This window comes from Rhinatrema bivittatum, chromosome 4, assembly GCF_901001135.1.
Source record: "Rhinatrema bivittatum chromosome 4, aRhiBiv1.1, whole genome shotgun sequence".
Lineage (NCBI taxonomy): Eukaryota > Metazoa > Chordata > Amphibia > Gymnophiona > Rhinatrematidae > Rhinatrema > Rhinatrema bivittatum.
Window position 1 is genome coordinate 196947825 of NC_042618.1, and position 16623 is coordinate 196964447.

Consider the following 16623-nt stretch of genomic DNA (forward strand, 5'->3'; position numbering starts at 1 on the left):
AGACACCTGAAGGGACATTTCTTTTCTCTTTGTGTTGAATGTCTGTTATTTATTTCAGAATATGTTCCTGTTGGCTTGTTGCCCATGTTAAGAGATGGCTTCTTGCCTGGCCTCTGTGGGAGGGTGAAAAATCAAGAAAATGAACTGTTGCTTCCAAGAGAGATTGAAGACACAGCAGTAATCTTGTTGCTTGCCCTCTGTGGAAGGGTGAAAGGAAAAGACCGTATGCCAGCCCTCTGTGGGAAGGTGAAGTCGAGACACACTTTGGGTGAGAGTGCCCCTCACATTGAGAGACTTTTATAACAAACAAAGCTATTATTGAATAAAATAAAAATTTGACTATTTGCCATTTACATGTCACAATGATATGTCATGCCTTCATGTCATTTCATTTGTTGGGTGTCTTTCTGCAATAAGGTTAAACACACTATTTTAGGAAAAAACCTTAAAAAGGGGTTTGATTTATTTATTGCCATTTTCATGATTAACCATTAATTTCTTCTCTTGCCAAAAGGACTGGATAGTGATACCCCTCGTATTTATTCTTTGATTTTTACAGGCTACTACGCTGCAGATATGTCCTTGCAAACAGTAATGTGGATTTTCTGTCACACCCTATGTAATGGAAAGTAGAAGATAAGTGATTGTTATCTCTGTAATGAAGTATTTGGATGTATTCAATATTCCCCCACTGGGAATGCCCAAATGTGCATAGGAACTTAAGATCTTTTATGGTTTTGAATTTGCAGGAATGGAACCAAGGGGAAGCATTTAATGTGTTACTGTTACAAATGTTTCTTGCAGTGCCACAACTGGTGAGTGTCCATATCACACCTGGGTGGTGGCAGCACCTCTGCTTGCCAGCAGTGGCAATCCTGGCTCTTATTTCATCGAGATTATTATTCATGTTACAGGAGCAATGGGCCCAGTGGTTGAATGTGTTATAATATGTTCTTTCACATGTGCCTTGTTTTATTTAAGAGACACTGCCTCCTGATTATGCTGGTCATAGCTCCCTAGTGAAGGAACCCCCTAGTGGTGAGACATTATGATTACACCTTCTTACCTTTGTGTGTATTTTATGGTTTAATCTGGAAAAAAATGTGTAAATAAGTAGGTGTTCTCTCTCTCAGTACAAATTTTTTGTCATGTGGAGGGAAAGATGTGAAACATCTATAGTCCGCCACTATATGCCCTTAGTTCCATTCCTTGATATTTAACACCTTTTGAGCTATCCATCACTTTGTGCCCTCCTCCTTCCTAGAAGAGCTGGGATTGGTTGTTCCTTACTTTATAACCCTTCCATTTTGTAAGGTCAGGTGTGGCTAGAGTCAGTTCAGTGCAGACATCAAGCAGTAAAGATGTATGTTTTTCCCTCCCTGCCTAGAACATAAGCTATGGTCCCAAAAAACAGAGAGGTAGGCGATCTATGATGGCCATAAGGTGAAAAAAAAAAGATAGATGCCTTGATCTTTTTCAAATATTTATTAAAGTAGAGTCAGGCATTTTTATGAACATGTCTCTACTTTAATAAATATTTGAAAAAGATCAAGGCATCTATCTTTTTTTGTTCACCTTAGAACATAAGCTATGCCAGCTTGGGTCAGACCAAGGGTCCATCAAGCCCAGCACCCTGTGTTTAACAGTGGCCAAACCAAGTCACAAGTACCTGGCAAGTACCCAAACATTAAATAGATCCCAACCTATGGCAGACTGCATGGACCTTTAACTGGATTGAGGGGGGTGGAGTTTTCTGATTGTCGATTTACTAGGGAATGGATTTGAAAATGGACATAAGAACATAAGAAATTGCCATGCTGGGACAGACCAAGGGTCCATCAAGCCCAGCATCCTGTTTCCAACAGAGGCCAAAAACCAGGCCACAAGAACCTGGCAATTACCCAAACACTAAGAAGAACCCATGCTACTGATGCAATTAATAGCAGTGGCTATTCCCTAAGTATAATTGATTAATAGCCATTAATGGACTTCTCCTTCAAGAACTTATCCAAACCTTTTTTGAACCCAGCTACACTAACTGCACTAACTACCTTCTCTGGCAACAAATTCCAGAGCTTTATTGTGCGTTGAGTGAAAAAGAATTTTCTCCGATTAGTCTTAAATGTGTTACTTGCTAACTTCATGGAATGCCCCCTAGTCCTTCTATTACTCGAAAGTGTAAATAACCGAGTCACATCTACTCGTTCAAGACCTCTCATGATCTTAAAGACCTCTATCATATCCCCCCTCAGCCGTCTCTTCTCCAAGCTGAACAGCCCTAACCTCTTCAGCCTTTCCTCATAGGGGAGCTGTTCCATCCCCTTTATCATTTTGGTTGCCCTTCTCTGTACCTTCTCCATCGCAACTATATCTTTTTTGAGATGCGGCGACCAGAATTGTACACAGTATTCAAGGTGCGGTCTCACCATGGAGTGATATAGAGTCATTATGACATTTTCCGTTCTATTAACCATTCCCTTCCTAATAATTCCTAACATTCTATTTGCTTTTTTGACTGCTGCAGCACACTGAGCCGATGATTTTAAAGTATTATCCACTATGATGCCTAGATCTTTTTCCTGATATTTCATTTCTGCACACTATGGGGGCCGCTACGCAGCAGGAGCAGTCCAAGGCTCCAGTGGGGGGGTCACAGCTGAGACACTAACAATGCATCCCAACCCCACTCCCAAAACTTCAGAGGGTAGGAGCTTTTTATAGAGCAACTTTCACAACTGTTTACCAGTGGAAGAAACCCCACTGGAAATCACCTTCCCCCCCTCCAATGCAGGAAAAAAGTACTGGTATTGTGGCAGAAAAGGAGTGGGGAAGAGGGGTGGCAAATGTGGGGGAGGGAGAGCCCTGCAAATACTTTCGGTTCCACAGCACAACCAAACCTATGCACGGACGTTTGAGCCCTGTTCCTAGGGCTGGTGCATATTGAAAGGGAAACCCTGTGCAGGTTTTCCCTTTACAAAATGAGCTTGCAGTCCTATGGATACCATATACCACGGGAGTACGAATCCTTTGCGGAGTGTAACATTTTTCCCCTTAATGAATATTTTCACCTTAGCCTGTTAAGTCATAGACATCTTGAGATTTCTTGTGACTTTTGAAAGTTATAAGACGGTAATTTTGACATTTAAGGAGGTGCTGCTGCTGGAATCCGTGAAGGAGAAGGATGTGTGAAATATATTTCAGAAGATTAGGCAGATGTAGTCTGTGGAAATGAATGGCATGGCGAGGAAATGATGACCTTGCGATGAGGATATTATCCTTGCAATAAGGGTGCAGGGTCGATTAATTCTCGTGCATTCAGAGGGAGAAGCCCTCCTTATGGTACTCTGTCCTGTCTGAAAAATATATCTAGTTCAATATTTTTCAACAGCGCTTTATCACGTCACCCATTCCAACTGCAAACTCGTGCACCACTGTCTAGTGTCTGTGGATTCATTGCAAGTGCAATATTCTTGCAGTAGTGTAGTCTCAGGGCTGTATTCCCCGTGTGAGGGAAACTCATTCAGCACTGTCTGGGGTCTCTGGGCTTTATTTCCTGTGAGGGGGACACTCGTTAAGCACTGTCTGAGGTCTTTGGGCTGATTCCTACTCTCTCACACTAGGACCTTGAAAAAAAAATTAACAGATCCAGCTCCTTCAGAAGTCCTCCTTATAACAAATCAGTCAAATCTAAACTAGAAAGTATTTCCAAGGTAAAGGTAAGGTATCATTAACATTCCAATCAGTATCTCAGAAAAACATTTGTACTATAGGGAAAGCAGCATGCCAAAATGTTTTCTTAAATGTTATCTGATAGCTATGAAAATGTTAGTGCTTGACTTTTGGCAGGAAATGAAAAGGTATGTTCAGGTTTTGAGCTTTGAATTCGAGTGACATAGGTTCACAGGTGAAACGAGATATTTCTGGGGAACTCAATCTGTGCACTCCATCGGATCAGACCGCTCCCAAAGCAAACATTCTGTTCTACTTATTATGACAGTGTGTTAATCCCATTTCTCTTCCCTGGGTTGTACCTGGTTACACTTCCAGCCAGCAGTCCAGGATGCTGCTTTCGGCCAGTCACAGACTAACACGCCTTTAAACTAGCTGGAATCGTTACCTCGTTTTCTACTGTTTTGCCACACGAGCTACGTCCCTAATCTTATTCTGTCTGAGACCTGCTGGAACTCTGTGCTCTGCCAGAGGAGCTGGCAGAGCACAGAGTTCCAGCAGGTGTATTGGTCCTGCAGAACACTGGATTCTTGGCAGGCTGTGATATCTGTTCTGGGACCAACCTCAGAGAAGGTGCACATGCGGTTACAAAGCCACCAAGATCCCTTCTTCAGATGTGGTCACAGCAGCTTCCTCACCTCCGTACCTTTGAAGAATTATTAGGTCGGTCCCAAAAAAATGTAGCACAGAATCCACAGCAGCCCCCACAAAAAACCGAATCCCTCCAAAATGTGCAGTTTTCAAGTGCACTTCCTCTTCATTTTTGCTCCTGGGAAGGCGGTACAGCTCCACAGCACACACAAGAGTTTCACTGCCTCCAAGCATCGCATGGTCTGAAAGCCTCCGGAGGCTGCTTGGAGCACTGCCAGGCCTGCTCCTGGGTTTCAAGCCTCAGCCAGGAAAAGGTGCGGTACACTCCCACACCGAATCGTTATTCACACAAAGCATGCTCAAATTGCTTACAAATCCTCAGCTCCTTGCTGGCTTCCTTACAGCGGAGGAAGGATCAAGGCTGCAGGCTGCTCTTTGGAAACTGTGGTGAAGCTATACTCCCAGAGGTAGATCTGGGAACTTTTGAGTTGCGGTCACCCTGAGATTGTTGTTGCTTGGTGACCAGGGAAAAGGGGGGGGGGGGGGGAGAAATAATGCATATCAGATTTTTCTCTTCCACCACCACCACCACACAATCTCTCTTGCCCCCTACCAACCACTCCCCCCGCCCCCACTCCAATGATGACCCCAGCATTCTTCTCCTTCCTCCCTGCCTGAGCCCAGCACTCCCATCGCTCCCACCCTCCTATAAGTCACAGCTCCCTGACTCTTTCACTCTGCTCTCAGCTGAGTCCCTAGTCCTGCAATCATAGCTGCAGACTGAGTTATGTGTGTTGTAGCTCCTCTCCAGTTCCTCACCCATGTGCTGCTGCTTAGATTGTCTCTAAAGTGATTGCACCTAGCGAAAAATAAGCCCAACTACAGATACACAGTTCTGGGTTCCCATATTAGGAATCACCACCCAGGAAAAGGACCTTGGAGTCATTTTTGCCAATACATTGAAATGCTCAGTTTAGTGTGCAGTCAACACAGCAAACAAAGTGTTGGGAATGATCCTAAAAGGAATGAAGAATAAAGCAGAAAGAAATATTGTTTTATTTATTTTTATAGCTCATACCTTTTCACTGATAGCTCAAGGTGAGTTATGTTCAGGTGTAGGTATTTTTCTGGCCCCAGAAGGCTTACAATCCATGTTTATACCTGAGGCAATAGAGAGTGAAGTGGCTTATCCAAGGCCACAAGGAGCATCAGCAGAATTTGAACCCCAGCTCCCAGCCTGCAGCTCTAACCACTAGGCTATTCCTGCTCTATTGAGCCATGGTATGGCCACACCTTGACTATTGTGTCCAGTTCCGGTTACCCCCATCTCAAAAAAGACATAGTGGAACTAGAAAAGAATCAGAGGAGGGCATAAAACTGCTAACGGGGATGGATCGGCTCCCCTGTGAAGCCATTAGGGCTTTTCAGCTTGGAAAAGAGACGGCTGAGTGGAGACATGATAGAAGTTTATAAAATCATAAGTGGGGGTGGAACAGGTAAATAAAGGATGGCTATTTACACTTTCAAATAATATTAAAACAAGAAGACACCCCCTGAAACTAACAAGAGCAGATTTGAAACAAATCGCATGTAGAGACCCCCTCAGGGATCTCCACTAGATGACCCTAGCTCAAGCCCTGGGTTAGGACTTTGGGATGGACAGCACTACCTGTGAGGCTGCTGGATTGGTCAGTCCAGTCTGTATAAAAGCAATGCGACACTTTCAGCTGAATGTTTAGAAGGGGTGCTATTGGTTCTTTATTTGCCTGTTCCCAGTACCAGGCCTCACGGTTTGGTTTCCCTGAATAGGTAGGAGAATAGCTCCCTTCCAGTCTGGTTGGGTTGTCTCCAGCTTTGTCCTTGTGATTTTTGAGAGTGTTGGGAGTCATCTGTCAGATTCCTGGGTCTCTGGCTCAGGGGAGAACATCTGGGAGAACCCTTCCCTGGGAGGACCAGAGTGGAGATGACCCTCTAACACCATCTCAAAAACCGTGGACCCTGACTCATTGGTGACTTGCTGCAGGAGGCTTCCTTTTTCAGGGATTATTAGGAGAAACTTTGTTTTTTCCTGGTTTTGGGGGGAAGGTTTTTCCCTGTCACCCTTCCTGCCCAGTGGATGGGAGAACCTAGAATAAGAACTTATAATATCTGGAAACTCCACCTCGGGAGAAAGAGGAGAATAGAAGATGAAGACTAATCACCAATGGACCTCAGGTACTGTGTGGGAGAAGGTTACCCTATGGATAGAAACCCCTGCCTACCTGTGATACTCAACAGTCTAATCCCTGGAGGATAAGCCCATCTCAGGACCCATTCTGAGGGACACAGGCACAGAGAGGAAGAGGAACAGTTTTGGGAAGTAATTTCTGGACACAGATGTAACAGAAAACAAATGTCTGTGGTGCCATAAGATTAAAGCAGATGACATTCAGCAAAGTTATTTTTAGAACAACCTGCCAGTGGTCTTATTCTGCACCTGTACCTGAATAACCTGTAAGTACACTCAGTGACGAGGGTTCACCTCTGCACCTTAGACCCTGGAGGTTCAACCTCCCCACTTTCAGAGAATCCACGCCCCAGGCCTAAATAGACTTTGTGACTGTATACAGGGACTTAGACATCGGATTGAGGGTGACCCCTGCACATTTTAATCCAAACCCTGAAGTAGGGGCTGCAGATAGAAATTATGTTTCACTCCATGCACAATCAAGTGGTGGAATCTGTTGCCAGAGAATGTGGTCAAGGTGACCAACATAGTGGGGTTTAAAAGAGGTTTGGAAAAGTTCCTGGAGGAAAAGTCCATAACACATTATTAGTCAAGTAGACTAGAGAAAACTGTTACTATCCCTGGAAGTGAGTAATAAAAAATAATAGATCTACTGTTTTTAGGCTCTGCTGGGTACTTGTGACCCAGACTGGCCACTGTCAAAGACAGGATGCTAGGCTCAAATGAGAAATGACCTTGGTTTGATCCAGAATGACATTTATTATGTTCTTATTCTTTGTTCTTCAGTATGTCCTCCAGACTCACCTCCTCCTCTCTTGTCTCTGAATGACAAGCAGGGAGGGGCTGGATTAGGGAGCAGAGTGGCTCTTCTTTGCTCTGTGCTGTCTTCTCAAGGTTCACCCTCTCCTCTCCTGTTCTCTGCAGACTGCCTGGGAGGGGAAGGGCTGAAGCAGGAAGAAAAGGGCTATTCTTTGCTGCCTGAGATTTTGGGCACTGGCCACTAGAGTCATTGAGGCAGAGCCCTCTGGACTCATGCAATATGTAATGGGCTCCCTGCCACGCAGGGCCTAGGACAGCTGCCTCTTTTGCCCATACATAAAATTGACCCTGCCCCTCTGTAAAGGACAGACCATGGAGGTCCCTCCAGCCTGGCCTGACCATTATCTTGAAGGATCAGTGCATGTGACATGCTGCCCCATACCATCACATGCACCTGATCAAACTGAAACTACCCAGCAAACCAATTGCATCAAACTGGCATTGAGCTATGGGGGAGCTCAAGGGCCTAGAAACAAATCTGATTAAGCACTCATCTTGGGGTTAACATTCAGGAGCTAAATAGCAAAACTCCAACCAAACCTGATACAGGAGAAGCAGCGACGTCCACTACTATGCCAGCCACAGCCCAGCTAAAGGGGAATTTTCAAGGAAAGGAGGACACATCGACTATATCACAAACCACTAGCAAACCTTCAACACAGTGGAAAACCTGACACTCGGGCCGATACAGTAAACGTTGCGGGAGAGTGCACGCAATTTAGTATTCAAATGAGGGTCCATGGTAAAAAGAGGCACTAGGGACACTAGCGCATCCCTAGTGCCTCTTTTTGGACAGGAGTGGCGGCTGTCAGCGAGTTTGACAGCTGCCGTTCAATTTTGCCGGCGTCGGTTCTCAAACCCGCTGACAGCCACGGGTTCGGAAACCGGACGCTGGTAAAATTGAACATCCAGTTTTCAACCTGCGAGCTGCGGGCTGATTTAAAAAAAAATGTTTTTTAAATTATTTTTTACTTTTGGGACCTCCAACTTAATATCGCCATGATATTAAGTAAGAGGGTGCACAGAAAAGCAGTTTTTACTGTATCGGCCCGACAATCAGGCAGGAAAGATCTTCAAGGGCTGGAAGGTGTGTATGATTCGTCTCCATGAACCCAAATCTCATCCTAGGAGGGTGCATAAACTACCAGCTCACAGTGCCACCTTCTGGGCAGCACACATCCTCCCCTTCCTCCTGTCTCCCACCTCTCCCAGTAAACATCTAAAAACTCACTACATGACTACATAAAGACTGGGACAGTTTTGTTCAGCTTCTCCTGCTTCTTTTATTTCATTTCCAGCTAAAACCTTGGATAAAGTTGATGGGGCAAATCTGTGGGTAATAATGTGCCTGGGATTCAGTAATGCTCATTCTATAACAGGAAAAGCAACCTTACAAATCCCAGGATGCTCTGAGATTGCACTGTGAGACCACGGCTGGCCAACAATAGCTATCGTATCCTCTTAGAAACTGTTTGTCTTAAAATAAAATGGGTTTCCTCAGACTGAGACAATGGCAAAGTGATCTCACAGATATCAGAGCAATCGGAATATACATTTTTTTTAAATAAATAACACGGAGGCATAACAGATAGGGAAATTACAGGCTCACTGACATGATAAAATCACATCAAGAGAGGATACTATAAGAAAATCTCACATTTAATTTTTACCATTAACGGCTCCCATTGACACACAGACCTCTAGCGGTAAACCTCCCTTGTGCTAGCATCCACATGTTCTGTGCAAAGCTCATCAGATCCATGCTCTACAATGTCAGGCCTAGAGTTGCACAGAGCTGCTCTCAAAAGGATTTCATGAAGCTGGTAAATGAGAGAGCCCATTGGAAGGGAAACCATCTCTCTCAAATGTATATTCTGATTGCTCTGATATCAGTGAGATCACTTTGCCATTGTCTCAGTCTGAGGAAACCCATTTTATTTTAAGACAAACACCACGGTTTTTAAACTCTTCTCCTTTAACACGGGATTCACTTAGATTTCTCTCCCTTTCAGTGTCTATGAGGGTAATTTTCAAAAGGATTTACTGTTTTACATGTGCAAATGCATTTTACCTTTGCAAATGTATTATGCACTTTAGGTTCCCAAACAAAATTATGTTCCATTTACGCCTGGAACTCCTTTGAAAATTACTTCCATAGTGAATCTGGTCATTAGACTTTTAGACTTGGTTATCCTGCTGTGCCAGTAGAGTTCAGGACTTCAGGTCTCAAAATGCTCTGAATGGGGAAGCTGAAAAATCAGGGCTGGCTCAAATTTAACCTGCTGGACTGGAGTTAGTTGAGAGATCTGGGGAAGATTATAGTGGGAATAAAAAAATCTAACAATTTAATTATAGATAATAAAGTAATCATAATTTTAATTTATAAGCCACCTTTTCTCAAAACTGAAACCTGATGCACTTTCCACTTTAATTCACCGGACACTGGTGTGCAGCCATGCCAGCGCATTTATTTATTGTATTTATTTATTTATTTTAAATGTATACACTTTCTAAAAATTCAAGGTGAGGAACAATTTACATTAATAAAATCCAATAAAGACACATTGACTAACCAAACACAGGGAAGCAACTGTCTTGCCAACCAGTAACAAAGGTAAAAGGAAAAAAAAACCCACCCAAGAATTCAGGTACCTAACCACTTAGTGTGAAAGAGAGCCATTTATGGAACCTGCAAGGAGATTAAAGCTGAAGAAACAATGCAGTATTGTTCTTAATCAATTGCTTGCTTAAACCTAGAGTCAGGGAGGTGAAGTGACTTGCCCAAGGTCGCTCAGAAAATCAGGAGAGAACAGGATCTGTGTTTGTATGCCAGGTCCCCAGACTCCTAGCTCAATGCTCCAACCTCCCCCTCCACAGGGTACATCAGAGAGAGGGGGTGCAATGCACGAGAGAGCCCAGTAAGGAGGGGCATTATATAATGACTTGGGATCTGACTTTACCGTACAACATACAGACTTCTAATAAGGTTGGTGTAAAGCACTAATATAACAGAACTGAAGAATAAAAAGCATAAAAAAACTTCTGAAATCAATAAAATAAAATAATAAAATAAAATGAGGGTGAGAGAGAGAGCATAACACCTTCTCCTGTATCATTTCTCATCACCCCCTTGCTCAATAAACCAGGTAGGTACATAAAGGTGCTTTTCACCATTTGGAATACCTGCATTGATCAGCACTAGAGTAAAAAAAAAAAAAAAAAAAGAATTTCAGAGTAATTCATATGAGTGCTTTTTTCTTGATTTAATGGGAAAATATGCTTTCACTTTTGAGCTAGATCCATAACTTTTCTGCAAAAACATTACTGTGGTTTCTAGCTTTTATATAGATACACCTATCCTGAACATTTGGTTGCTCTTGGTTAAATGGTTTAGGAAATAATGTGTTACACGAGACAGACAGACAAAGTGAATATAGAAGTGATTAAAAAACAAACAAACAAACATTAAAAAGAAAAGTGACAGCAGTAGTAAACTCTGTAAAACACCAAAGACTGCTGTATAAGTCTTGTCACTAAATTCACAGCAACATTCTCCTGACTGCATGTTTGCTGCCGATGATATTAAATTCCACTTTGCAGCACATTCCCTTATGTACACAAATGCTAATATTATGTCAGGCTGTTACAGGCTGCAGATGTGCAACATATTTGCTCACTTAATATTTGTAAGTTATAATGGTTACCCTATACTGCCTTTGAGCAGTACAGTGAAAAGTTTGGATAAGCTCCTGTTTGCTTTTTTTACCTTTATAAGAGAGCCGGATCCTGGGCACATTCCCCTTGGAAGATGTGCAAATCCCGATGAGATTCCAAAGCAGCCACCAGGGTCCCAGAGTTTGGGAAATGGAAACGCCCATTGTTAACTGCCCGGTCTTCGGGCCCGATGGCAGACCCCCCTCCTTGTCTTGCCAAGAGTGTTGAGTTCTCTGCCCTGGGATGCTGCCGCTTCCCTTCCCCTCCTTAGGACACACAGCTGTAAGGATCCCCGCTCAGAGCAGGCTGACAGATGGAGCGCTGCCCCCAGCACATGCAGCTGGCTGGGACGTTCCCCTTTGCCTCTGCTGAGTAGATACTCAGTGGTTTTATAGACCCAGAGCTCCACCCAGCTACTTCCAAGGAGCGGTAGAGGTGGACAGGGGGCACCCTTGTCTCTAGGACTTGCCCAGAAGCTGTCCTTAGTGCTGGTGCCGAGCTGCCCACTACAGGCTCTTGGAGAAAAGAAAAAAAAAAAAACAACCCCACAAAGGCAGCAAATGGTTTTCCGATGCTGTCCCTGTGGCTTCCTCGGCTTCTGCCTGCACTTGGCTCTGGCACAGACCAAAGCCTTTTATCTGCTTATAACGTTTCTTAATCTGTGCCAAAAGTCTCGCAACGCCTTTTCTTTTAATAAGCAGATTGCGCTGTAACCTGTAATTATGAATCTGACGTTTTCAATATAAACTGGACCCTTTCCATAAATCTGTTGGATAAAAAGGCTCCCTTGCAGAGTAAGGGCCAGCTTTAAGTTTCAGGCTCAAGCAGAGCAAAAAAAGCCAGCAGGTCAGCTTGTTTGCAGGGTAATGAAATGGTGTATCTTTTGCCCAAGGATTTAACATTCTGTAACTTCAGGAAGGGAAACGAAAATCCACAGAAAATATGTGCAGGCAAAGCCTTCTGCAAATGTGCTGTGGGGACTGTGTCTAGAAGGGCTCAGTTTCACAGTGCGGCAATAGCCCCTCAGTACATTTTGTAGGAATGGAGGTGTGTGACGTTTCTGTCAATTTATTTTTCCTTCCAGGAAACTGCACAAAATTAACTCTTTGGGCCTAAACATCGCCACTTCAGAATTGTGCCAGCAAACTGACTTGTGGGGATGTTTCATTCATCCTTTTGCCTGAAGCATAATGCTACCCCGGGTGTTCTTGGTCTATTCCTTCTTTGTCTTCCATTCCCCCTGTGATGCCCATGTTACGCCTCTTCTCCAGGCCTGATGGATGCACTAGGCAAGACTAGAGCGCCACAGGTCTGGGGGCGATGGTCTCTGCTTTATCCTGCCCACGCGGGCTCCGGCAGGAAGTGATATAGCGTGGGACTGCACAGGTGGAAAGGGGGGGAGAGGGCATTTCCGCCACCACCGGAGCAGGTCGAAGTAGTAGCCTGCACTGCAGAGCTGGAAGGAAAAGGAGGTGGAGCAGCGCAGCCGGAAGGAGCAGCATTGGATCCCGGGGCTGAGGTTATTGCATGTCCTGGGGATGTACCCATAGTGTTCGGAGACATCACAGAGGTCACTCCTAGAGATGAGAAAGTTCTTGCACAGCTGGAGTCAGCTCAGCTGGAGATTAATCAAAGAGACTGTTTGCAATAGCTCCACTAGAATCTCTAGCCATTTGATACTTGAAAAACCACCTCTAATTACATTGGAAACTTTATAGTTTTGAGGAATCTCCAACTAGCAGAGTTGATAATGTTTTATCTACTTTGGGGGAGTTGCAGTCACAGATAAATTTCCAAAAGCAGGAGATGCATGGTCTTGCAGCTCCATTGGTTGATCTAGAGACACAATGCAAGGCTTTGCAATTTGGCTGTACTAGAGATAATGAAAAGATTTTATATTAAATTTTAAAGGTTCCAGTAGGGTCTATACCCTTTGTTTCCAAGGTTCCTACCTTACAACAGGAGGAACTGGGGAAGTGTTGGTAGATTCTTCTGAATCTTTAGATGTGCCCGCTAATGCTCTAGACTTGATGACCTTCTTGCAAGATTCTTAGGATGAGGTTCAATCTAGGGTAATACTGGTTACCTTTCCTTTGGAACCTGATAAAATATGGATGATGAAAATGTTTTTCCATCTTAAGAATAATTTATTTCTTGGCTCTAAAATAGCTATATTTCCAGATGTGGCTCATGATACTCAATTAAGACGGAAATCGTTTTGTTGAAAAAACATAGGGTGTTGGCACTTGGTGCACGCTTATGTTACAGTTTCCTTGTAAATGTGTGGGTAGGATGGGTAATGTCAAATTTGTGTTTTTGGATCCAATTCAGCTTGAAAGATTTCTTTGTAATAGGGAAATGCCTGTGAAAAGTTCACCTTAAGTGATTGCTAATACCTAGGAGTTTTCTCAACATGAGCATTAGTATATGATTTGCATATCCATTGGTCAATTACTTTTTTCTTTGTTTCCTTTGTTCTCCCATTTTGATCTCTATTGATGGATATTTCCTAAAATAGATAGAAAGGAATTTAAATTTGTTTAATTCCAGTGTAACGTTAATATCAAGATATCTTGATGTAATTTTGTTTCAAAATTAATAAAGAAAAGTTGTAAACAATTTCCTTTCATACAGATTTCTCGTTTGGCTTATCCTTTCTTCAATGGTTCTCTTTTTCTAGCAGAGCTCTACCACTGGGTTAGATGGTAACCCATATCTGCCAGGGGCCAACCAATTTCTTTTGCTCTCTGACCAAAAAGATGACTTTTCTGTCTCATTAGCTGCGGTTACATAGGAATGCTTCTGGTCCTCTCCAAATCTCTCTGCAATCTGGTTCCAAATTGTTCCTTTTTCATGTGCAGAAGCAATAAACAATGCCCAGAGCCTAGGATAGCATTCTCCCCCACCCACAGCAAATCCTGAGGCTAATTGTATGGGAAGTAAAGTTAGTTAGAGCCCCAGGATTTACTATGGGACTTCAGTCCTATGGGACTTCAGCCCAGGGGTTACATACTATGTCCCTACAAATTCCAGCATTCTCACAGGAGGTACTGATAGGAATGGTATGCTCCCCCCCCCCCCCTCCTGTCTCCTAACCTGTATCCCAAGCTAGTGAGAACCAAAGGGTCTCTGCAATTCGTTGGAAGTGGCCTTTATGAGCATATTACCCCAATTTTGGTCAGTCTTCCCTGGTTATCAATGAAGGCAAAGACTGAATTTAAAGTCCTGACCATGGTGTTTAAATTCATTCAGGGGCTTGGCCCAGGTTATCTGAGATCTCGAATCCAGAAATATGTGACCTCTTGTACTTTACATTCACAGACTGGGTGGTTGCTTCAAATACCTTCACCGAGAGATTCTCAGCTAGCTACAAGGAGGAATCACTCTTTCTCTCAGACTGTATCTTCCTCTGGAACAGGTTGCCTCTTTAGGCAGATAAGTGATCTTTGGTCTTTCAGATGTAAACTGAAGGCCTCTCTGTTCATTTCACAGATGAGGGGCTCTTGGACCTTAAACTGAACCAAATTGTTAGGGTTTGACAGCAGGGCTCTTTGGTGAGTGAGTAGGAATTGCATAGAAATAAAAGGCTAACAAATTTTTAAAAACCCCAAAAATATGTGTTTTTTTCATTCTGCTGTAACTATCTATCAAGTTTACCTGAAATAAATGCAAGCAATTGAGAACCCCCATTCGGTATGTGTAGTGTCTGTATGTAGTGACTCTGGAGTCCCTGCCATCATGGTTCTAATTAAACCCCTTCATGATCCTTTAAACAGGACTCATACTCCCATAACTGGGTCAGAGGATGGCATCATTAATACTATTATTCTTGGACAGGTGTGGCCTAAAGCAGGCAAGGCTGGTATATTACATTTTCTTCTTTTTTTTTTTACGTTTGCAAAAATGTTGATTGAAGTTCAACTAATGCAACAAGAGCATAACCTTACAGCCAAGCACTGAAGCAATGCATCAAAACATGTCAGCTGTACAAAAGGCTTCCTCCTGTCCCAAAGAGCTTATAATCTCCATTTGCACATGGGAAGGTTAAGTGACTCGCTCAGGATGAGATGATTAGAGGTGGGTAGGGGAATGCAAGCAAACTGTACTTTATCTAAAAAAAAAAAAATGCATTCCAGCACAGAGACAGAAAATATAAAGGCAGTTAATGACCACAAGGCCCTGCTAGTGCTCACATTTTCTTTGCCTAGTGCAATACCACAGACCCGCCTTGATATCTGGCTTTACCCTCACTTTCCTGCAACTAAGGCCTCTCTGTTCATTGCTTGTCTTGTGCTGTCTTGAATTCTGTTACTGTTTTGCCCCCTCCCTGCAACCACCATTTTTCCTAGGAAAATATCACCATATCATGGTTAAAATTGTATAATTTCTCAGCTTAGTGACTGCATCTATTCATCCCTCTATCCTACTAACATTACAAATCTTGGGGTGATTCTCTCCACCACCCCCCCCCCCCCCCCCAGCCATGCCTCTGACATTTCCATCCATGTCACACATCTCTTTAGAGCTGCAACGTGACCTATTCTCATTGGTGTCAGGCTCCAATTCATTTCTGACCTGGTCACAGCGGAAAAACAGTACATAGAACTGGAGTAGATACACATGCTATAATAAAACCCAGCTACAAGCTGTAAAAGTATTTCTCTATTGAGATATATTTCTAGCCCAGCAATTATTCTACATTCTACCAGACCGAAAGCTCAAAAATAAACAAACTGTATACAAGCTAGGGCAGTAAAACATAAACACAAAGAAAATCAGAGTAAAAGAAACAACTCCCAGAAGAGATTTCCCTGTAGACTGTTTACAGTTTTTTTTTCATATATTCTGTACTGAACACACTCCAAACTTATAATGTTTATACAGCACCAACCCATGGGCTCAAACCCATCAGGCGAGAAAGACAGCAGCTTCTTAAGTCTGAGGTTAAGTGACTTGCTAAAGGTCACTCAACAAGCATTACGTAGGGTTATCAGACCAGGGATGCCAGATTCTCAGCTTTGTATCCTAATCCATGCAACCCTCTCCCAGCCTGAAATATGATTATATGTGCAATACTTTTCTCTCTTGCTAGCCTTTTTCTGGTTTTGTTTCCTGATTTGCTCTCCCTATCCTATCCCATATTTTTTTCTTCACGTCTGCTTTATTTCTATTTCTTCACACTTCCCTCTCTCTCAACCCTCCCCCACTCACACACACATTTCTTTTTACCACCTTGTTCTGGTCTGGTTTTCACAGAAAGCTGAGGGAGGTGGATGAATGAGCCTTATGCTAGCACTTCCAGGGTAGCTTTGCCAAACCACAAAACTCACATCAAACCTCCTCCTTCTGATACAGTCTTATGGGCCCGTCAATTCTGTAATTTCATAAGAACATAAGAACCACCATACTGGGTCAGACCCCTCTCGGTATCCTTGTTTTCAACAGTGGCCAATCCAGGACAAACGTTCCTGACAAAATCCCAAATAGCAGACAGATCCCATGCTGCTAACACACAAGTCTACCTGGTTAATAATGATTTATGG

General features: G+C 43.2%; 1 protein-coding gene across 3 annotated transcripts in view; it reads right to left on the reverse strand.

Moving 5' to 3' along the window:
• Positions 1 to 11524, reverse strand: part of SEMA3G (semaphorin 3G) — a 245812-nt gene extending 234288 nt beyond the window's left edge. The window contains exon 1 of one of the 3 annotated variants that reach the window (XM_029599501.1): positions 11133 to 11524. In XM_029599501.1, the coding sequence (XP_029455361.1) occupies positions 11133 to 11244 (112 nt within the window). In that variant the 5' untranslated portion in view covers positions 11245 to 11524. The remainder of the gene's footprint in view (positions 1 to 11132) is intronic. The other 2 variants (XM_029599500.1, XM_029599502.1) reach the window with 2 other exon arrangements.
• Between the last annotated feature and the right edge of the window lie 5099 nt (positions 11525 to 16623).